The sequence below is a fragment of the Rhinolophus sinicus genome, chromosome 7 (assembly GCF_057876585.1).
Source record: "Rhinolophus sinicus isolate RSI-liver-muscle chromosome 7, RSI-T2T, whole genome shotgun sequence".
Lineage (NCBI taxonomy): Eukaryota > Metazoa > Chordata > Mammalia > Chiroptera > Rhinolophidae > Rhinolophus > Rhinolophus sinicus.
In genome coordinates, this window is record NC_142507.1 from 19,231,359 (window position 1) to 19,255,260 (window position 23,902).

A 23,902-nucleotide genomic window follows, 5' to 3' on the forward strand; every position below is an offset into this window, starting at 1 on the left:
TTTGCACATTTCAGTCCTATCTGTGAGCCGTTAGTCCCTTGCTCAGGAGTCACACTCCTTCCTCTGCAATTCTGTAGTGGTGTGTTTTCAGTTACAGGAATTAATCCTCTCTGACTTGTATATAAAATATCTTCCTACTCTGTGAACTCTTCAAGCACAGGGATAGTCTTTATCTGTCTTTTTTCCCTAAGACCTTTCAGAGTACCAAGCACAGAGTAAGTGTTCAATAAAATGTTTCTAATTGAATTTCCTACCCAAGGAATCAGTGCATTAAATTCAGTCATTCTAAGTTCTGGCCTCATCTTCCCAAGCAAGTTTTTCCAACCATCCTTTGTTAAAAGAACTTCTAAAAGCATCAAATCATACATGGGGTCGATAGCAGGGGCATTGTGATTACTATATAGGCTTTGAGGTTAGGCCGCCTGCAACAAATTCCAGCTGGTCCACTTGTTAAGTAACTGAAGCATTCTTTCTCTAGGCCTTTGGCTCTTCCTGGGTATGATGGTCTCAGTTGGTTATTGTGAGGGTTAAACTAGGCAATGCATATAAACTTCTTAGTACTGTGCTTGATATAAAAGGTGGGACCAATAAGTAGTAGAACTTTTAATAAGAAAACTTAAGATCACAAATACCAAAGGCTAGCTAGTACTGAGCTGTTGAGGAGACTGATCCATAGACAATTACCTGCTTGTTAAGTATAGACCAGTTCAAATGGACTGTGCTAAGTGTAGTTTCCTAGAGAAACAGATTTGAAATGTGAAAGGTATATGTGCTATTTGTAATAATCAATACCCGAATGTGTTTTAGGTCCTCATCAGACAGGGTTATAATCATGCAGAATTATGATTTTTCTTTTACTCTTTAGACAATTATTATCTAATTTCAACATATATTTGGTAGATGTTAAATTGTAAATGATAGATAATATAAATTCTTAACTTTAGTTCTTCAAAGTTAGCCATTATTAAAAACCAATTATTGATTAAGTGAATCTGTGTTAGTGGAAATTGAAAGATCAAAAAAATTGAAGATATTTGTCCAAATTAAAATTAGGACATGTAGCTTAAATATTCTAAATTAACATGTGTGCTTCTATAATAATAATCTTATTATCACCAAGTCACAGGATAGAGTTTTAATTATGACCTTTCTATCAGTAGAAGCCATGTATTTGGGATTAAAAACCTACTGCTTTAACTAGTCTAGTTAAAAACTATGGCTTGATACATTCTGGGCTTCAACTTTTATAAAAACCAGAGAACACTTCTAATAACACTTTTCTAATTTCATGGTTCAATGCACAGTCAGTAAAGATTTAAATAATTCAGAAAGAAAGCCTATTCTCTTTCTTTATTAGAAGTTTGAGTCAGGCAAATTCTTTGACATTTAATAGGTTTTTAACCCTTTTAATAACTTTTTATAATGAAATTTATTGGCCGTTGTTTTAAAGAAAGGGTTATTATATTAGCATGAGCAGCAGTCAGTAGTTTATACGATTGGTTTTGAGACCTTGACCTTATACGACTTGAAGTGTATAAGAGCATAAATGAGTGAACAATGTTAATAGTAACTAAATTAGTTATATCCAGAAATATAGAGAGTATATATAATTACATTCATCCCATTATCTAACATGCTATAAAATTTTTTCAGACAAATATTTGAGTCTTTTAATTGTTTTAAAGAAGCTTAAGGTCACTTACAGAGTCAGACACTTTAAAGGAACTGAAAGACATTGTAATTTTCCTAGACTGATTTTACCAAGCTATTAATATACTCAATAGAAGAAGATTCCCAGCCTTTTCCTATCTTAGTTTCATGCTATTTTAATGGTTTATAATATATTATTAAAAGGATTATTGGAAGATTTCCATAATGAAATACTAATTTAAAATTGTACTTTGCTTCAAGTCCCCAATAAGTTGGGTGCATACAAATATTCTGCACAGGGAAGCTATCTGGCCGAGGCAGAATATAAGGTTTTAATTTTGCTTCTTGAGATGTACTTTTAAGTGAATGTCATGTGTAGCTAATGATTTAAGAGCCTCTAAATGAACTCAAATATCATTTTTCTGAACTGATGTTAAGAAGTCAATATTCCACTTGACATCTCCACTTTAACTAGCATCCCATTAACATTCCAGTAGAAAGTACGCGATTCAGTTAAATTTTCAAGTTTAAATATAGTATAAAGAATCATTTTAGCTGACTTGTAGGATGCCAGAAATATACAGAGCTAGTTCATGTAGGTAAACCACAACTCCCATAGGGCATGTCTCATAGCATTTCCCAATTTTCTCATTACCTATCCTTCCAATCCATTCTTTTTGTTTCAATGCACACAATCCTTTGAAAATGTTCCGAAAATAAGGCACATTATTCAATCCCTTCCCTGGGCACATCAAAGCAGAAGAGATGTGAACAGACATTAGCATGTTTGAATACACTTTAATATAAGATTATAGCCCTGAACAAAGCACTGCCTACCCTTTGTAGTGCAGATGCAAAAGACGTGATCTATACGAAAAAAGGGCTTTGCTGACCCTAATCACAGTAAACCCAGAGCAGACTCTTAGACTCCTATTACCAGAGGTGTAGAGTCTTGTAAAAATGGCTAATGCAGATGTTTTGGGAACCAGAGGGTGTACCAGAGGGTCCACCAAACCTTTTTAAATAAGACAGGGCTCTTATTTCGCGAGCCTTCGCGTTCTGCCATTAATTGGAACTATGAGAGATGCTCCATGTCAGTTAACAGTTGAGTTTGCCTGTTGCACATTTTTGTGTTTCCTTCATTGGAGCTGGACAGAGGAGCCCTTTCAAGGCTACACTGAAGCACAGTGTCAAGCTTGGTAATATTGATGTTGATAGCTTAACAATAACAGCAGGAGACATACAGTGTTGGCATGAAGCCATCAGAAATGGGTGCCTCAGTGTGAGTAAAAGATGTCCTTCCAACTGTGTGACAAAAAGGCATAATTACAACCCCTAACCTCCTGGCCCTCATTGTGAACCAAAGGAGAGATTATATGTAGAGAGTTGATGGAAGAGAGTCAGTGCTATACGATGAACTGGAACACCTTTTTATGTATTACTTTTTTTTTTTCTTTTGAACTTTGTATATACCAGTTAGTCTATTAGCCTTGATCAGGGCGCTATTAAAATCCAGGTTATAAATTCAACCATTTTCTGGACTATACACTTTCTCACAGTGAAACCCGGTGCTCTGTGACAAGCTGCCCAGCTTATCCCAGGGAAGGTCTCCACAAATACAAGCTTTTGGCTACCAGAATGTTTGGTCACAATTACATCAGTGGCTCTCTATGAACTAGAACTAGTCAGGGAGAGAGGTGAACTACTCAGCACGATAACAAAGGAGACAGCATCTTCCACAAAAGGTAATGCATATGAGCAACAGCCACAAAAATAAGGTTACATTTGACAAAGCATCTTCTGCGTCTGGATCCTAGTCAATCTTTACGATAGAACTTTAAAGCAAGCATTTCAGGTCAGTACACGTCTCTCATATTTGTCTCCTTAAAACTTATCACTGTCAAACAAACTACCTCAAATACTCATTTATCATATGATCTATTTCCCCCACTAGAAAGTGAGCTGCATAAAGGTGGGGATTTTAGTGTGCTTGGTCGCAGTGTTTTGTCTGGGACCAGCAGCAGTGCCTGGAACAGAGTAGGCACTCAACAAATATTTATTGTTGAAAATTGTTATCATTGTTTGCAGAGGTTGGAGAGTACGACAACTCGTTAGAAACAGAGGCAGCCTGTTGATGTCATGAGCAGGATTCCCTCCACTATAACACACTACCTCCCATCTAGAAAAAGGAATCAAAGAAAATAGTGTAAAATTGCTTTTTCAGTTATATATGTAAAAATGAGTCCAGATGCATACATCAGGGCAACCAAGATGCCTCTTTCTAGGGGATGTTACAGAAATAGAAGTCGAGTCCTGTCAAGGAGGGCCAGCACCTGGCAAGGACACTGAGGACATTGGGAGTTTGGATTTCCTCCCTCCCTCTGTGGCTTTCTGATATTCAATGTCTGATCTTTGGTTCACCCCTGGGAGAGTATATAAAATTTTAATTAATTAAACTAAAATTGGCTAAATGATCTTTAGCCAGTGTAATTTTTAGAGGTGAGTTTTAGAACTATCAATGACATTTTCCTCTAACACATCCAATCGCTTGAGTAGTAAGGGCCTCATTCATGGGAAAGGCCACAACAAAAGGAGAGACCATGGTTTGAAGGAGGAAGATGGTCAGGAGTTAGGGAAGTTCCTGTGAGTATAAGCGTTTTTTGAGGTGGTTTTTTCTGAGTGAGTTTTTTGAGGTGGTTTTAATCTTCTCCAAGGATGGTGGTTCTAGAGAGTGCTACATCCTTCCATTTGGCAAACATCTAATGAATTGTGCTCCTGAGTTCTTGCGTTCCTGTAATAATTAATGTTACAGTGACTATTTACTCTAACTAAACTACAAATATTCCATTTTAGTGTATTGTAAAGAAATTTGAGCCCTATGTGTTCATATTGTCTTTTGGAAGAAAAGTAGTTTCCAAATGTTAAATCAAAAACAGTTTTTGCCTTGGGAACTTCACAGTTGAAACCAAGTTATCATGACCCAATGATAAAAATGCATGTTCATGAAAAGGTTTAGTCTTCCTTTGAGCCTTCTTTTTCCTAATCTTTAAAAAATATATCATGTGCTTTGCATATGTATTTTTTAGACTTCCCCTCTTTTGGCATCAATTATCAGACTTCAATATCAGAATTCTAATAGCAAAAATGTTGAAGTTTATTTAAAGTACACATTTTAAAATAATAAATAGATCACAGAAGGAGCTCACGTAGAAACAATTTATTTAATTTGTTTGGACAACAAATAATTTAGCTCCCTCTTGGAAATACATTTAGGAAAATAATAAATAAAATTTGATAATTAAATTTACCCATGCATTTGTGCTGGTATATACATTTACATATTAATTGAATTCCTGGCAAAAACTATGTAATCAAATTGGGGACTTAAGTAATATCAACATTTACATTCTTCTCATAGACTCTTAGAGTGCATTATTCCTAAGAAAAATGGGACTGCTTAGCCTTCCTGGCCTGCTTAATCACGCAAGCCTGGATGGACTACCAAAAGCAAGGCTCAGAAGTCTTTATTTAGATGCTAAGGACGGTGTGTGTTTGATAGTGTATATAAAAGGGACCAAGAGTATGCACGTGTCACAGCCTAAGCCAACAGTCTCCCCCTAGCCCTGGGGAAAGCACTCAAACAGCAAAGGGTGTCAAATACTGACAGACAGGGGTAAATGGAAGGGCTTCAGAGATTCCTCACGTTCTCTTGTTCCTGCTGAAACTGGCAAACTTCCAGGCCTCGCCTGCAAAGACCACAGAAGCAGCAGCTGGTGAGCCACATTAGCAAATAAGGCCTCAGGCCTCCCCATGTTCCAAGCTCTGTTCACCAACTGCCATTCACTCAAACAGCTGGATCAGAGCGAGCCAAGATGTCGTTAGGGTTTTATGTGTACAACTGTTTTGATATGGATTGTCTGCTAGAGGCAGAGATAATGATAGCTTTCAAGGCTCGCATGTCTGACTGGGAAGGATGCTGGTATTTGAAGAAAAGCAAACAGACTTGGGAAAGATTATGACACACACCGTAGAAAACACTGAAACACAAGCCTTCAGTTGCTCTGGTGCCATTCAAGTGAGCAATTTTAACACTGTCCGCTGATACAACGAATGTTGTTCCAAGGATTTTTATTTATTTATTTATTTATCTGGTATTACAGTTACACCAAAATGTTACTCATTTTTTAAAAATAATCCGTGATGAGCAAGCTGGGTACTTTTTTTTTTTTTTTTTTGCCTTTTCAAAGGAAAATAAAGGGCAAACACATGCTGAAACATGTATCAGATGGTGTGCCTGGAGTTTCCCACGTGAGGGCTATCCTCAACTTGGAATTCTTTTCGCTATAGATAATTGGGCAAAGGGGAGAATGGAACATGGCATTAGCATCGAGCCATGACCTGGATTACAAGGCAGGTCATGAAGGAGAATATATGATATCTGCTTTGGTTTCCTAATTGATTTTAACTGAACTTCTGATTTCCATTAACTGGAATAAATTTTGAAGGAACTCAAATGAAATCTTCTCTTCGTCATCATAATCCCCCTTCATTATTTTAATTGACATTTTTAGTTCCCATCATTATAGAACAATATCAGTCCTCAATTACAATCTGTAAAATTTAAGGAAACAGTTCTGATTTTCAAAAAAGAAAGAAAGAAAATAAAATCTAGTACCTATTTTCAATGGGTTGTGTTTCCCCAATGGGGAGATACATATACAGAGCCATTCAAAACTAAAATGCAAATGACATGCAGGACTTTTGACTGAGATAAAATGAAATTCACTGGGCTGGAAATCAACAAACTGAGAAATACACATGTGAGAATGTACCTTTGAGACATTTGAGTCCTGAGAATTTAGCAAATGTACTTCCCCCAAAAATCAAAGATATGTAATACGATATATGTGAAGCCAATGCCATCAATCCTAATAACACATGGCCTACACATCTATTCAGTATAACTCAAGAAATATGTGTTTAGTAACTACTATGTGCCAAGATCTGTGCTAGATAGTAGGGCTACGATGGTCAACAAAATAGTCTATCACTGCTTTTTTGAGTTTATGTCTGTTAGGGCATATCAGTTAAGATTAGATCCAGCTGCGTGTAATAGAAAAGTCATAATAACAATGACTCTAAGAAAGATAGGCATGTACTTCCCTTTCACATTAAAGATTCCCACAGTAAGTATATAGTCCAGGGCAATCAGACACTCAAGCACCTTCTTTCTTGTGCCGCCAATGTCCTAAGGATAATGCCTCTTGGCCCAGGGTGTTTTCCCGAGCTTTCATCATCACTCCTACATTTTTGCCAACAGAAAAGAACAAAGGGAGGTGAGCCCTTTCCTTTAGGGAGATTTCTTAGAAATACCACACAACACTTTCACTTACATTTCATTAGCCAAAACAGGGCCACGTGGCCATACAGAGCTGCAAAGCAAGCTAGGAAGTGCCCTCTGTTAACTAGTTTCTTGGCTAGACAGCTAAATTCCGGAGGTCTGTTCCTCAGGACAAAAGTATAATGAATGTTAGAGGGTCCAGCTTGAAGTTTCTGCCACAAAGGGAAACAGACATTATTCAAATTTTGTTTTTATCTTGTGACTAATGCTACACGAAGTTCACAAGAAAAAAGAAAAAAAACATCAAATTAGTTGCAGTTACTTTATACATGTAGCATTTTTTTTCTTCATTTTATGTACTGACACAGCAAATATTTTTTGAATACTTGAAATACCTAATTTAATTAGCTGTGTACTAATCAAGATGATTGTCTAGAACGTACGTACACATTAGACTGAGAAATTTATAAGTGGTGTCCCCAGTGTGAGGGATATAAATGATAAATGTCTAAGTATTACTTTGTTTTGTGCACCTGAAACTAATAAAAAGTAAAAAAAGAACACCAACAATGAAAAAAAGTGGTGTCCCACAAAGAAAGTATAAACAAAATGTTCTGGCAGTTCAGAATTAAAAGGTTCTTGAAGCTCTGTAGATGAGCTGACTTTTGAACTTAACTTTAAAATATATTTAAGGTTTGGGTATGTAAATATTGTAATGGCATCATGGAATTGTGAAAAGAACACAAATATGTAAAAGAAGCATGTTTCATTTCTGCTTTAATCTCTATTGACAGAGAGATAGGAGATCATTTAACCTCTCCTGTTCTCAATGAACGTGTACAGAACAGTCATTCCTATAGAGCTGCCGCAAATGGAAATTATAAGACTCAGTAGGTAAAAGCAGTATGGAAACCACAAATCACTGAGCAAAGTATAGTTTCTTTTAACTGATTTTTAAAATGTAATACAGCAAATGCTCAGAAAATGAATGCAAAAAAGAACAGCATAGACAAAGACACATGTTCAAGCGGGAGAGACACAGGCAAAGAACATAAATTAATTGGGTTTGGCTGAACAATAAAGTATGTGAAGAATAGTTATAGGGAATAAGGTTTATTTGGAACCTTTAATGGCATGCTGAAGAGATTGGATTCAATTTGGTAGACAGATATCCTTGGGAAGTTTTTGAGCCCGTAGCTCATGAAGATTAATTTTTCAGTACTCTTCAGGGTAGATGTGAAGAGATCCTTTTTAGTTAAGTAGCTATTGCAAGTGAAGAAGTAATGAAGGCCTGAAATACATGAGTGGGTGTGGGGATGAAAGAAAGGGCAGGAGGAAGGGGTATTTCAAAGTAGAATCAATGGGACTCACAAGAGTTTGACAAAAAAGAACAGAATCAAAAATTCTATAATATTTTGAGTAGAGATGACACAGGGAGGATCAAGGTGTCATCAACAGAAATAGGACACATAGCACAAAATACGTTTGAGAGTGAAAACTTGGTTCATGTTTCTAGCAGGCTTGATGTTTAAGTAGTGGTGACGTCTAATGGACCTTTGCAGAGTTTAGACCTGGAGTGTAGGTCAGAAATGTATGTTTTAATTTAGAACATTCCCCATTAACAAAACCATGATGACTTTTAGCTGGGTAGAAGAAATGTGACTCAGAGACAGAATGTTAGGGAATCTTTTGGGGTGGAGGTTATAGGAGAAAGAGACATTAATACAGGGGTCAAGAAGAATCAGAGAAAATAGCACTTGTCAGTAAGCATGACTTAAGTGAATTAGTCACGATAAGTTAAAATATTGGGGATATTTCTTAACTAGCGAAATAGGAAATAATAGTTTGTAAGTTGAGGTTTCGTTTTTGATAGCAATCAATATCTTACTAGAAGGAAGCCAATAATCAAAACATTTGCTTACCTTCATGAGCTAACTAATCATTCTTTTTTTGTCAGTAACCAGACTCCACCCAGTTTGATTTTCCCCATATTACCAGTTAGGCAGTGATTAATACTGCACGAACTCCTGTGAAAGCAAGACAAAATGGAGAATCTCCTTCAGAAATGTCACCACGGGTGTTAAGATTTGACTATTTTTAAGTGCATCTGGGAGCTAAGAGAGGCATATGCTCTCTAATTTGTTCTTGCACCCTCCAGATAGGAAAATTGTTCTTTGATTTAGTGTTAAAGCTGCTGTCTGTTTGGCCTAACACTACTGGTGACATGATATTTTGAACTAATGAATCTTGAAAAAGAGGTACCCTGTTGAGTACTTCATTGTCCCTACCCAAATTGATTTTTTAGCCCTCTTCAGCCGTGCCCACCTCTTCCTACTAATACTACAAAGGTGACAATACAAATTTTAGCACTCAGAGATCTACCCACAACTCTAATTAACATGAGAAAACAATAAAAAAGATTACAAAATGGTGAAAGAGATACGTTCTATAAAATGAGATTGCTTTAGACTTTTGAAGACTCTTGGTTGTAGTCATAAATCTGGAAATTGTATGTAAGTCAATTTAAAAATCATCCTCTGCAATAGCATGTTAAGACCATGATATTTCTGAAAAAGTGAGATAAAGAAGTGAGCTCCAAATGGATAAGTTACAAACTGCTCATACTTTGTGCCTGGGGATTTATGTGAAGGAGAAATAAAGATATCAATTAGCTAAGTACTTTTGGAAAGATAATTTAAAGTATGCCTTTGTTAGTAAACATTTTTAATTTACAGAACTATGTAAATGTGTCTTTCCACAAACATGTATGTTTAATCATGCATGTGAGTGCTTTATTTGGTGCATTTGGAGAGGGCACTGCCTCGTGTAAGACAGGACATCCATCACTCTGTGCCCACAATGAGAGAGCTGTTCTACATGCTAAGAGTCAGAAAAACACACTAGGACTTCAGGACATTAGAGAGTAGGCCTGAAAATTTTAGTACATACGGCCTCTTCTGTGTATTTTCAAAAGTCGGTCCTAATTTTTACGGTACCGTCTGTCAGTGACACAATTTTAAGAATATCTGCGAAAGCTAGTATAATTTCCTATGGAAGATCAGATTATAGAAGTTACGGGAACAGCAAAAAAGGAACAAAAACTGTTTTGGTGAATGTGACTGAAGGCAACATGAATGGACTAGATAAAACAATCCATTTGAGTAGATAACATTTGACAAGGTGTTTTGGATTAGGTTTAATTAACTATAAACTCTCTCTGGGATACATAAAATGTTGAATCACCTGCTTAATACAGTAGGAAGTATCAAAGAATTGAGAGATGTAGATTTTAACTCCTATTTTGTGGTTTGGGGATGTCATTTAACCTCTGTAGGCTTTATTCATTAATTTATTCATTTATATTTATTTATATACTACAGACATTCAACAAGCTAGTACTATGGCCTGCCCCTAAGTTTACTCTTCTATAGACTGAGAAAATGTCACTAAGGGTGGTTGAAGCCCTAACATGTATCATTGAATAGTAATAACTGCTTAATGAGGGACTTCATAAAAAAGGAGAACTGTGAGCTACTTTTGAAAGATTGGAGGAATGCAGTTTAAATTATGGACAAAAGTGTTGATTTGCACCAGGAAAGCAGCAGGTACAAAACTATGGGCCAGCATAAGCCCTCACCAAAAAGAGCCAGATTCTAGGATGCCTACAACTGAATTGGAAGATGAAGCAGCAGTAAGAGCTGGATGGAAGGGTCTGAAGGGGTGAGATTGACTAATAGGAGACCTTATTGTGGAGAAGGTAAACCTAACACACAGAGCATAGGCAGACACTTGCTCAGTCACAGCTTCAATTTCAGATGGAACTGACAAGGTTAGTAAAATGACTAGAGAACATTGGTAGAAAATGATTTTATTACCAAAAGAAAAAATAAAGCGTATGACTAAATTACTTAATTGACCTTTGCAGTCTTTCCATGTCATTATAACATTTGCAGGCAGATAATTACAAGGCATTCTGATAACCACGTGGATTTTTTTTTTTTAACAAAACCAAGAAAAGTAACATTATTACTTTTATTTTTTTAAGTTATAAGATGTAACTTTAACAGCATATCCCTTCACTGTCTTTTTTCTTTCCATTTTTTCTTTTCTCCCTCTCTTGTTTTATAAACCAAGAACTCCATGAAATCTCCAAGCCCCTTCAGAGTGAAAAAACTGAGCTGCTTCTATAAGCACCACCATATTCCCCATTATTTTAAGCTTGAAAATGCCAAAGAAACATTAAGTGAAATCCACCATACTCCTCTGTACAGCACATTTGACCTCTAGATATGTTAAGAGCTTCATCCTCCAATGCTTTTAATTCTAATCCTTGCAGAGATGAAATTCATTGCTTGAATTACAAGAGTGAGTCTCATTAAGGCTAAAAAGCGGTGACCCAGATAACATAATGGATTAATAGAGTGACCTTGCAACTTTAGAGCTACACTTTCAAATCTGACTGTGCAGTCAAATCATTTCAATAGTCAATTAATCAATTTGTTAATACCAGCCTGTAAGTTTTCTGAGGCTAGAAGTTAGTAGATCATTTTGGCCAACACTAGCCAGTTAAACTCAGAACCACAGCACACTTAAATCCTAGAACCTTTCTTAAAGAATCAGAATAAAAGAAATAGGGTTTCACGAACTGCTATGAATGCTGTAATCACTAATAATTATGTAATCTGACACTGTAATAAGCATCAATATTTTGAAACTTATACCATAAATATCTATTAATGATAAATGTTTACATTTCATTAGTGAAAGACTGTAAATATAATTAATCAGCTCTTGAGTAATGAAATGTGATATTGATTGAATTCTCAAATTCTATTCTTTTAGTAACAGCACCGTTATGTACTGTTAGAATTATTCTCCAAAGAGAAGGGTGAGGGAGGGGTGGAAATGTGTATAGTTCAGCAGGACATCCCACCGAATTTTTGAAGTCTAAGGAATATTTTTTAAAAACTTTTCCAGAGACATTTGTGAAAAATTATTCCAACCCAATTTTTTTTTTATACAGATGCAAGATATACGGAACCCAGATGGAACTCAGTATAGCTCCCATCCTCAGATGGCAGCCATGAGACCGAGGGGTCAGCCTGCAGACATCAGGCAGCAGCCAGGAATGATGCAGCATGGCCAGCTGACCACCATCAATCAGTCCCAGCTAAGTGCTCAGCTGGGCTTGAATATGGCAGGAAGCAGTGTCCCCCACAACTCACCGTCTCCACCGGGAAGCAAGTCTGCAACGCCTTCTCCATCTAGCTCAGTGCATGAAGATGAAGGTGATGATACCTCCAAGGTAGGACTATGCTGCTTTTAGGACATGTAGAAAGGCTTGTTGCCTAAAAAAAAGTGTGCTTTGGCACCTTCCTTGACCTGCGGTGGATGCAAATTTATATCATCCAAATTAAGAAACACCATTGGGGAGGATGTATTATTTTAATGAAGCCTGAGGTTATAAACTGAATGAATTGAATCACCTGCTTGTCCAATCACATTTTTAAGTCCCTAATAAATCCTTTAAATACAGATGTATTAACCATAAAAGTAAGTTGCACCCACAAAATATAGGGTCTGTGTAATGAGTAAGGGAGACGTCTCGTAGGACTTAATACCCAAAACCAAGCTGAATTCACCACTCATTCAAAAAGATCAATTTCAATTTAAACATTTTATTTTAAGAAGGCGACATCCCAGGGATACAACGATAGATGTCTTTGTGTGTGCGTGCACGCGTGTGTGCACGCACACGCTATGGTTAGATGAAACCTTTGAGATCAACTAACCCAACCATTTCGTATTGAGGATGAGAAAAATAAGGGGCAGGGATATTAGATGACTCCTTTCCAGAAGCAAAAGCCTGGCTGTTTCATTGCTTACATTTTGTTAACCCCATGCCAGTATGTTTTTCTGACTGCCTTTGTCACATTATCTATATAAGAAGATGGGTCTTAAATATCCTTAGATTGGAAAATCAGCTGCAGAGGGTAGTTAGTTCTGCAAAGTGTTCAAGGCAGCTTTTTTAGATGACTACACCAAAACAAAGGGCATTCTCACTCAAAAACCCAAAATTATCTCGTTATTGCCTTACTTATCAGCCAGGTATCTTCCATATTTGTTCCAGGGAGAAAGATTCTTAGTCTGAGTTACTATGAAAAACACTTACATTTACATGAGTACTTCTAATTCCCCCTCTTTTTGTAAAATATTACTAATGAATTGTCACTGTGACAGTCCTTTGATTCTTTTCACTTCTGTGAGCATTTTGTTTTGGGGAAATAAAACTTGTCAACATGCTACCGAAGGCAACACTGTGAGATTCTGATCTACTATACATGGTTATCCCATAGCTACACAAATTTTTTAAAGATCCAGATAAATAGTGATTCATAGATTTATTTAGCCTGTCAACAAAGACAAGGCTGCTGTATTGAATATATTTCATTATTTTTAGTATTCTTGATGCTCCGGCGCTTGGAGCCTTAATTTTGGAAAGCTGCCATTCCCAGCACTAACTAATTCCTACAGATATTGAATGACTGCCCTGTGAGCACCTTTGATAAATAACCAACCAATCCAGAGTCCACACTCCCGACCATCTCCTTTCCCAAACCCTTGTACACCGAGCCGATAATTCTCCTGCCCTAAATCACCCCAGGACCAGGTACAGAACTAGTAGGGATCACCTCTATAACCCACAGCCCACTGAAATTGTTCAAACTACCCAATCCTAAACTTACTCAGCATACCTACCTTGCCTCTCCCATTTCTTCCCCCAAAACCCCAGTAAAGACTGTGGTGCATGTTCTGCCTTCTTCCCACTATGCCTCCTGCAAGACCCTGCATGGCAGGCAGTGCACCCTGTTTTTAAATATCTGTGAGTATAAACTTCTTCTTTCATGACAGTCATTTCCATGTCTGTTGTCTTACCATCCCCAGTACATTTTAGAATAGCTACACAACTAAACATCATCGCCCATGCTGTCTCCCTCATGGTGTCTCCCTGTTGACGGTGAGCCAATCTCTCATGGGGTAAGGTAAAAAGACAGGATGAGACTAATTGATATTACATAAATAGTGTATTGGGCTAGTGTAAGCCTGACCTTTAGCTGATCATTTATAGGGCAAAATAATTTTCTTAAGAAAATGTGTATGATTCTAATGGTATCCAATAGCCAATGGGTACCTGGACCTAAATGTGCACATCAAGAATTCTTTGTGGCCAGTGATTTAGATATTGGATTATGCATGGATAATTTAAGTTAATTTCCTAAATATAGATGATATGTATTATATTGCAATGGGAAAGTTATATTCTACTCATAGTAAAGATTTTTCATGCATCTGGCTTGTATCTTTATAAGTATTCATTATTGGAATTTCAGGAAATTAATGCAAAATTAGTAGCATCTTCTGACAGTAAAGTTTATGCAGGATTATTCTTACTTACAATAGCATTTGCCACACTCTTCAATTTATACGAGTAGAAGACTGAGTAGAAACCAGAAATTCATAGAATTAACATTCACAGATTCTGTCATTTGTTATTGACCCATGAGATCCATATCTTATAATTTTGCTGAGGTATGGATTTGTATGTTATGAGCTTCCAGGCTGGTGTGAAAGTATGCCGGTGAATAACCTACCCAACCGCTCAACATCCACATCTCAAAATATTAATAATTTATAGCTCACTATTAATGACTGTGTAAGCATTGTATAGTAGAACTTATATTCTATAGTGGTATATTCTTGAATGAGTTCTATATGAAGGCTTAGGGATGAACTTTTCAAGAATGCCCTCATCCAAATGGCTTTTGTGTATACAAACATTCTCAAGTTCATGTTTAGTTTAAGTGTATTTTCCATCTCAAGAAAATCCACCCTCCCATTCCAACTCTATACACTTTTCTTCACCTTTTTGCTAATTCAAAATCCTCCTACCCATTTATTCAAGTTATATTTATTAAATGGCTAAAAAAAGTCCTCTGATAAAAATGCTCAAGCATTCTTCATCACAGTTAAAGATTAAGCTGCGATTTCTCTTTTATATGTGAGCAGGATTTATGTGGAGTGTTGTACTGCAACCTCTCCAGTTAAATGTGAAATAGCATTAAGTCAAAAGGATCATTTAAATCATTTCTAGCAAGTGAATTAAAAAAAGAATATTTAGTCTTGCACCAGAAAAAGAAGTCTTTAAAGCGTCCCTCTTAAAACACTTTGTGCTCTCTTAAGCAATTACATATTAATTCCAATTTATCTAATGGAACAATTAAATGAAATGTTTGTTTTAACAGAGAAATACTGTAAATACATCAGTAAACTAAATTATCACCTTATAAACACTATCCATGGTTCTGATTGCTATGGAGCTGTGTTGACAGCCTAAAGTCATAAACTAGACATACAGCAAAACATCAAAGAAATATACACTTGGGTAGCTTGTGGTTCTAAGCCTGTAATCCAGTACTTGTAATACAACAGACACTCTAACACACTTAAAGTATCTGGTATTACAACCATATTTTTAGCACAGTTTCCCTTTAAGGGAATTACAGGCTAAGAATCACAATTTATATTTTTCTATTCTTTTACTTTCAACTTTTCTGCTTAGAGCATCCTTAAGTTTCATAAGTGTCTCTTGTAAATGGCATATGGTTAGATAATCTCTTACTTTTAAATGAAACTGACTTCACTTACATTAACACAAGTACTAAAATATTTGGGTTTATTTCTCCATTTAAGTTTGTTGCTTTCTATTTCTCGAACATATGTTCTATGTTTCTCTTTCCCTTTCTTACTCTCTTTAAGATTGTTTTTATTTTTTTCATTCCATAATTTCCCATTTTAAGATTGGAAATTTTATACTCTTTCTGTTCATTTAGTAGCTACCCCTGACACACAAATGCATAGAAGTCTACCTCTGATCAATATCTTTACCCATCTTATATTAACTTTGATTCCAAACACCATCCTTCCAATTTATACTGGAGCAGTTATTGCTGTTGTTTATTTTAACTATAATGTAATTAGATTCAGTAATTTAATAAACAAACTTCATGAAACACTATTTTTATTATTTTTAGTCTTTTTTCCTTTAGATTTATTCATATTATTTTATCAATCCTTTAATTTTTTCTTTTTTGAGGATCTGTTGGGAACATAGTTACCCTGAAAAGTACTTTTCACTGGGTATAGAATTTTAGGGTGACAGTGATTCTATTCTATTATTATGAAGATATTATATTACTCCATTGAATCCTGATTTTTCATTATTGCTTTTTGATAATTCTCCTGCATCACTGTCTTTCCTTTGAAAGGACACTGCCTTTACTCTTTGACTAGTTTTAAGATGTCCCCTTGCCTTTGGTGTCCTTCAGCTTCAATGTAATGTGTGTGAGTTTCTTTAAATTTATCCTGAATTTAAATATTTCTATTTTTAATCGGTTCTGGGAAATTTTCAGCCATTATTGGATACTTCCTCTACCCCATTCTTGCTTCCTTCTCATTCTGTAATTCTGATAGGATATATGCTAGACTTTTTCCTACCTTCCCTGACTCTTTTCTTTCATATTTTCCATTTCCTTACTCCTCTGTATTACATTCTGATTAATATTTTATATCAACTTCACAATTCATAATTCATTTTTCAGCAATAGCTAATCTGAAACTAAAGCTCATCTATTGAAGCTTTAATTTCAGTTATTTTATATTTCTACATTTATTTGGTTCTTTCTCAACTCTGTTTGGACTTTTCTTTAGTTGTTTGCTCTTGATCCATGTACTCAGTCTCTTTTGTTCCTTTAAGCATTTGCTAATTCCAATATAGGAAGTTTTGGGGGGTATGATTTACTGTCTGTTTTTGCTGGGGTTCTTGGTTTTCATGCTTTGTTTCTTTTTGCTTTTGGAATTCTGATATGATGAGAAATTTATAAGAATTTCTTTTAGGTCTGATTTGAAAGTGGATTCCTCTAAAGATGATTTGTGTTTGCTTCTGCCAAACATCTTGGACCATTACAATCTAGAACAACTCTTGCCTTGCAGTTTTTCTAATGACCCAGGTAGTATGCATTCAGAGTATAAATCCTTTAAAATGCTGGCTTCTGTTTGTGAACTGTCACAAAATATTTTCTCCCTCTCCATTCAGTATCGTATTTGCAGGTGCTTGGAAGGCACATGTAAGAGAAGTCATTTTATTCCACCCTTTTTCTGCGAATCTAATTCTTCTCCATTCTGACTTTATTAGGAGCCCTCTTGCTAAACATCCCACTTTGGGTCAGCAATGGGCTTTGTCCTCCATATACGATGCCTTTGACTCAGCTTTACCAGGTTCAGCAACTATCTTCAAGATGAAAGTTGGTTTCAGTACTTTGCTTACTTCTCTGCATTCCTGCTTTCACCTAATTTTTGCCTTTAAGAGTTTCTTATTAATTTGCTATTTCCTCAATGCATGTGTTTTGCCATTCTGAAAAGAAAGAGACGGTTTGTTTTTGTTTGTGTATTTGCTTTTTCTTAAAGCAAATAGGACAAGTCACTAGAGCAATAATTATATAATCTTCTAGAAAAGTACTTTTTATTTACCACTGTTCTAAAAGCAAGAGGATTCCTGGAATCAAGTAAAAATGATAAGCAGACAGGTTTCTATAAACATTAAGTGAGATCAAGCAGTGTTAGAACCAAATGTCAAGTCACACTATCTAGCAGTAGGACAGAATATTTAAAATTGGGACTTCAAAGTCTGGCGTTTTCCACATTGAACTGTGTTTTTTACGCAATTGTTTCACACTCTGTGTACTATAATATGTATGGTACTTTTAAAGAATTCCTTATGCCCTAGCAATTGAAAAAATATATATATATATATATTCCTCATTTATCAAAAATAAAGCATCCCATTGGTTAAAGTTTAGCATAACAGAGTAGTTCTGGGGAAAATAATAAAATTTAGTCAAACAGCCAGTTAGTACTCGATTCCAAATACTTGTTTCTAAAACTTAATTAAGTAATTAAATTACACTCGGATAGTATTTTCAAAGTATATGTGTTCTTAGATGATTCATACCCTAGGTAATTTTACGTAGGTGATCATACCCACTGTATTTGATGAATTCATGAAATAAAAATAAAGTGAGGGTAAACATAGGCACCTGGCATTTTATCCAGTGGGACAGTATCTCAACAGCTGGTGCATTCTTTTAAGGCAGGAAAACCCTTCAATCCAAATATCAAGAAGTAAACATAAAAGCCCAGACAGGTAAATTTAGAAAAAACTAAGTGAATTCAAAATATATCATAAATATAACTAGTAGTAAATGTATATAATCACAGTCAACTGTTTTCCTCACTTTAAAGTGATTTTTTCCAGATAGTAGCCCAAATTTCTAATCTTACATAAGGCTACTGAGTGTCTTTGCTAAACTCATCCTAAAACAATACTCAGCTATGTTTGGCAGAATCAAGGACCTTTAACAATGAATTTGCTTTACAAACTATGAGAAAAACACAATGCCGCACACTTGTGAATCATTTCAAAAGTATAGCATTTCATATGTTATTTTTGTAATGATGTTTTGAGTCATTGAATGTACTGTTATTATCAATGATAATAATAAACCCGATAGTAAAAATGAAAGAAATATTACAACCTAGCCAATTTCATGGTAACTAGATGACTTACTTTCCATACTTATTTGAAATTATTCTCATAAGGGGAATTTAGATGGCATTGTTTAGAAAGAAAAGAGAGAATGAATTTAAGTAGCAAAATTTTTCACCCACAGAAACAGTACCATCACAGAAAGTGCTGTGGTATGTCCTGTTTCTATGGTGAAGATTTTATAATATTTGCTTTTTATGATAAGAGTTATAAGTGGGGTTCTATGTTGTTTGTTCAGCCTATTATGCAGATGGTGCTTGATTAAAATCTATTTTAAACTACAGCGATTACTGCAAGATAGTGTGCATTAAACAGCTCTCCCAGCTCCATTACAGGCTGTGGGACTACGGCAGTTTATTTTAAATGTGCTCACAGACATTTCTAAGTTCTCCAGGGACATTTCAATATCAGTGATTCTCTTTCCTTGAGAGTCTTAACTCCTGTACTCTGTATTCTTAAGAAGCATTACCTAAGCAACACCATTAACACATGCTTTTTTAAAGTGAAAAATTATTGTTTTCTTGTGATAAATAAGTTAAATACATCACTGTAATTAAGCAATAAGACAGGAGAGGAGGTGTATTACTAGAAGCCTAAGGACACCTCCAGGGGTTTTAGAAATAAATTTATGTTTATGAGTGAGTTACATAAAGCCCACGTACCTGTATAAAGCTTATGTGAGAGTAATATATTTTATGTATTTGTATATGTGTTTATATTCTCATTAATGCTTTAATTGAATGTGAAATAAGTCTGTGGGTGATCAGGATTACAGTTTGGGCCTCAACTCAGCAATGTTCTTAGTTGCTGTGATTTTCATACAACTTTTATATGTGTTCCAAATGTCCTTCACCTTGTAATTCTAAGCCTTTGCCCAGTGCTACAGAAAAAGAAAGGAGTGATGATCCACTGTGTGTAAGACACCCTAGTGATGCTGTGAGGATGGAAAGGTTCACGGGACCTGGTCCTTACTTTCAATGTGCTTGTCATCGTGGGGAATGGATATTTCTGCATTACATGGTTTCTTCTCTATTGTAAAGATTATGATGTTGGAATTAAATTTAACTCTCTAGTCTTAGAACCCTAGTAACTTTAAAAATATTGTGCTCTAGAACAATGCCCAGTACACAATGCCACACTGTCCAGTACAGTAGCCACCAGTCATGTATGATTATGTACATTTAAACCCAACTAATTAAAATTAAATAGATAAAAAATTCAGCGGCATTAGCCAAATGTGCTCTATAGCCACATGTGGCCAGTGGCTACTCTTTCAAACAGTGCAGAGAACATTTCCATCTTTCCAGAAAATTCTATGAGACAGTGATGCTCTAAACTGTGGGGAGCCATGGTTGCAGTTAACTTGAAAGCCTTAACAGAATGGCTCAGTTTATACTTAACCTATTTCCTCCCACTGAAGCAATTGTCTCTGCCTGCATCTGGAGAGAGCTTGCATGCTGCTCAGGAATGTGGTGGGAGTGGCCAGTTCCCAGAACAGAAGGCTGATGCCTATCAGGGCTATTGATAAGATAATTACATTTGGGAGTTTCAGTGAATTTTGTGTCTCCTGTGTTAAAGTTAAAGTTTTACTGTTAACTAGGTAATGCATTTTTGTACTTGTTAAACTGCACGTCCACAGAAGGTATAAATTCTGGGGACAGAATAAACTCAGCGTCTCCAGGAACACTGGGGTCCGCGATCGCCATCATCAAAGTGTGAGTGCCTTTTTTCATTCCCACTCCCCTTGTCAGGAACCGTTCGACTCGTGGCGGCTGGCCCGCTGCAAGTGGCGCCCGACGTGGGGCTGGATATAGGGGTAATAGTGAGGAACACCGTGTGGCAAGGGCCCAGCTCATTGGAGCTAATCAGTGGATGCACGGTGAGCAAGGCACTGTCCCCTCGGTCGAATGAGTGTGTGAGTGAGTGATAGCTCCACGACTTTGTGTTACGGAGCTTGATTGGGTCCTAACCTGCGGTTCCGGTTCTGTCATATGGCATAACGGCGACTGGGCTTTACAACCCACCTGGCCGGGGGATTTATACCGGCGCGCCTCTAGCTAAGACGGATTTGGCCCCGCAAGGGACACGGCCAGAAGGACACCTGAGTGTTTTTCTTTGTTTGAAAGAAGGGCCGAGTTAGGGAAAAAGGATGGGTCACGCCAGCAGCAAGGACCTGTATGTTAGAGGACTTAAAAAGTTGCTTACCGCCCGTGGCAGTCGGGTGAGCAGAGAACAGTTAGACAAGTTTTATAAAAATTGCAAAAAAAAGGTGAAAAAACAGTTACAAGATTATTATGCTGCCCATGGACTTAAACAAAAGGGCTGCAAGCTAGAGAAAGTAAAACAAGCTGAAAACGAAAAAATTCTCCCTTCTGCCGCTTCTGCCGCTTCTCCGGCAGAGAGAGAGAAGGAGGGAGGGGGCGCAAAGTTGTTAGAGGGAGTTCTTAAAGTTAACAAAGAGCCTGTTTATCAGAAAACTCCGGTCGAGCACCGGGAAGATTTAAACCCTCAGGATCAGGAAAAATTAGAAGATAAAGCAGCCAAATATGATAGGGACAAAAACTCTCCTTTAGTGGCTATGGCTCAAGGAGACAAGCAGCCTGCAGGCACTGCATTCTCTTTTGCAGATCAGCTAAAAAAGATTCAGGGACAGCTGATTGAGCTTAAAGTTGCTGTGGACAGAGAAAATTGTCCTCGGAGTCCCCAGATTCCTTTTAGAGATCAATAAAATCCTCGGGGTAAAGATCCCCCCACAGTTAATCCCTCTGCACCACCTCCTGAGGAGCCCCGTAGGTGGGAACCTCCGCTGCAGTCTTTGGTTTGGGAAATGCCTGCTGAGCCTTCGCCAGGTTATGTTAAGCCAGGATCGGACTCTGTTGTACGATCCCCTCTTCAAATGGCTTGTGAAGAAGCTCACAAGCAAGGGGAGTCCACAGAGCATTTTGGAATATATCCTATCTTTGAAAGGCTCGGCAGACAGGGCCTTTATTAAAATCTCAATCAAAATAAAAGCCTAGATTACAACTAAATTCTCCTCCAAGTGTAGTTGCAGGGCTGGATCCACAGCCTGAGGCTCCTGTTTTAGCACCTGTGACAATCAGACAATTATCAGGTGTAAAAGATCAAAGGTCCCCCCTACAAAAGATTTTACAAGCTGCTAGTACAGGAGCAACTTTAAAAGGGACACATTGCTTCCTCTAATTCCACTGAAATTCTCCCATTTTTGTTATTAAGAAAAAATCTGGTCAGTGGAGATTATTATAAGATTTACAAAAAGTTAATAAAACCATAAAATTAATGGGAGCTTTGTAGACAGGCTTGCCCTGTCCTACAGCCATACCAAAAAACACATATAAAATTGTTTTGGACTTAAAAAGATTGTTTTTATACTATACCTTTAAATCCTGATGACTGCCCTAGATTTGCTTTCAATGTTCCTTCTGTTAATTTACAAAAACCTTTTAAGAGATATCATTGGCTAGTGCTACCTCAGGGTATGGCTAATAGCCCTACATTATGTCAAAAATTTGTATCAGCTACAATAAAACCTACCCGAAGGGCATTTTCAGATATTTACATCATCCACTACATGGATGACATACTTCATGCCCACTCTTGTGAACCAAAGTTGCTTGCTGCTTTTGCTCATTTACAAAAAAAGCTCCACAATTATGGGCTAGTTCTAGCCCCAAAAAAAATTCAACAAGTGCCTCCTTACTCTTATCTGAGATATTGTTTAATGCCTCAAGCCATTGTGCCTCAAAAAATACAAATCTGGCGAGATTGTTTAAAAACATTAAATTATTTCCAAAAGCTACTGGGAGACATTAACTGGATTAGACCTCAGTTGCAGTTGACAACTGGTAAATTACAACCTTTGTTTAAAATATTACGTGGGAAAGCTGATCCTGCTTCTCCCTGCGAGATAACACGGGGAAGAGGCTTTGCTTGTATTTCTCCAGGTCTGGAAAAAAAAACCTTTGTAAATTCCTGGTCGGTGTTAAACCATACCATGAGCGACAGCCCACAGAAGAAAAGACATCTATAGATACCCATCCACGCCCCTAGGGTGTGAAAAAGCTCTCACTTTCCACAGCTGCAAAAGGACTTTCCACTTCAGACCCTGTTAAATGGATAAAGACTTTGGGTAGAGGGTTTGCTGGAGGTATTGCTATTCTGTTTATTGTTCTGTTTGTTTTACATAGTCCTCAGATGTGGACAAATAGCCCTCCGACAGGCTGTAAATAAAATAACTACACGTTCTGTGTTTCTCATGCTTCAAAAAAATAAAAAAGGGGGAGATGTAGTCACACAACAGCCTAGCCGACTGTCCCCCCCATGTCTTTCCTTAAGGAAAGAAGAGCCTGTAAGACTGGCTTTTTAGGACTTTGCTTATCTTTATGTTTTACACCTCATGTCTCTCTGTCTGGTCCCCAAAAGATGGTTTGCAGCCAAAGACGGGTAAGATATCTCAAGGGAGATACAACCTAAGCCAGGCAAAACCGAGTGGGGACCCCCAATGAGCTGCCTTAAAAAAATATGGGAAGAGGCCTTGCCTCCCCTTCCCCCTGCCTGGGAAAAGCCACTGCTGTCTCTGGCTTTCCTCAAAGGAGATCGGTAGCCAATGACGGGTAATGATCAGTAAGCGTTTTTACAACCTAAGACAGGAGTCGATCGCTTTGATGATCGATATCCAATGACGGGTAAGTGAAAATGTCTGTACTGACCACCTAAGCCAGACACGATCTCAAAAATATAAAATAAAAAAGGGGGAGATGTGGGGAGCCATGGTTGCAGTTAACTTGAAAGCCTTAACAGAATGGCTCAGTTTATACTTAACCTATTTCCTCCCACTGAAGCAATTGTCTCTGCCTGCATCTGGAGAGAGCTTGCATGCTGCTCAGGAATGTGGTGGGAGTGGCCAGTTCCCAGAACAGAAGGCTGATGCCTATCAGGGCTATTGATAAGATAATTACATTTGGGAGTTTCAGTGAATTTTGTGTCTCCTGTGTTAAAGTTAAAGTTTTACTGTTAACTAGGTAATGCATTTTTGTACTTGTTAAACTGCACGTCCACAGAAGGTATAAATTCTGGGGACAGAATAAACTCAGCGTCTCCAGGAACACTGGGGTCCGCGATCGCCATCATCAAAGTGTGAGTGCCTTTTTTCATTCCCACTCCCCTTGTCAGGAACCGTTCGACTCGTGGCGGCTGGCCCGTCTTTCAAACAGTGCAGAGAACATTTCCAT

General features: G+C 37.1%; 1 protein-coding gene across 3 annotated transcripts in view; it reads left to right on the forward strand.

Annotated features, from left to right (window-relative positions):
- TOX (thymocyte selection associated high mobility group box) overlaps positions 1 to 23,902 on the forward strand; it is a 295,083-nt gene that overhangs the window by 232,184 nt on the left and 38,997 nt on the right. For all 3 annotated transcript variants that reach the window (XM_074318657.2, XM_019756956.3, XM_074318658.2), the window contains one exon: positions 12,015 to 12,296. In XM_074318657.2, coding sequence (XP_074174758.1) covers positions 12,015 to 12,296 — 282 coding nt within the window. The remainder of the gene's footprint in view (positions 1 to 12,014; positions 12,297 to 23,902) is intronic.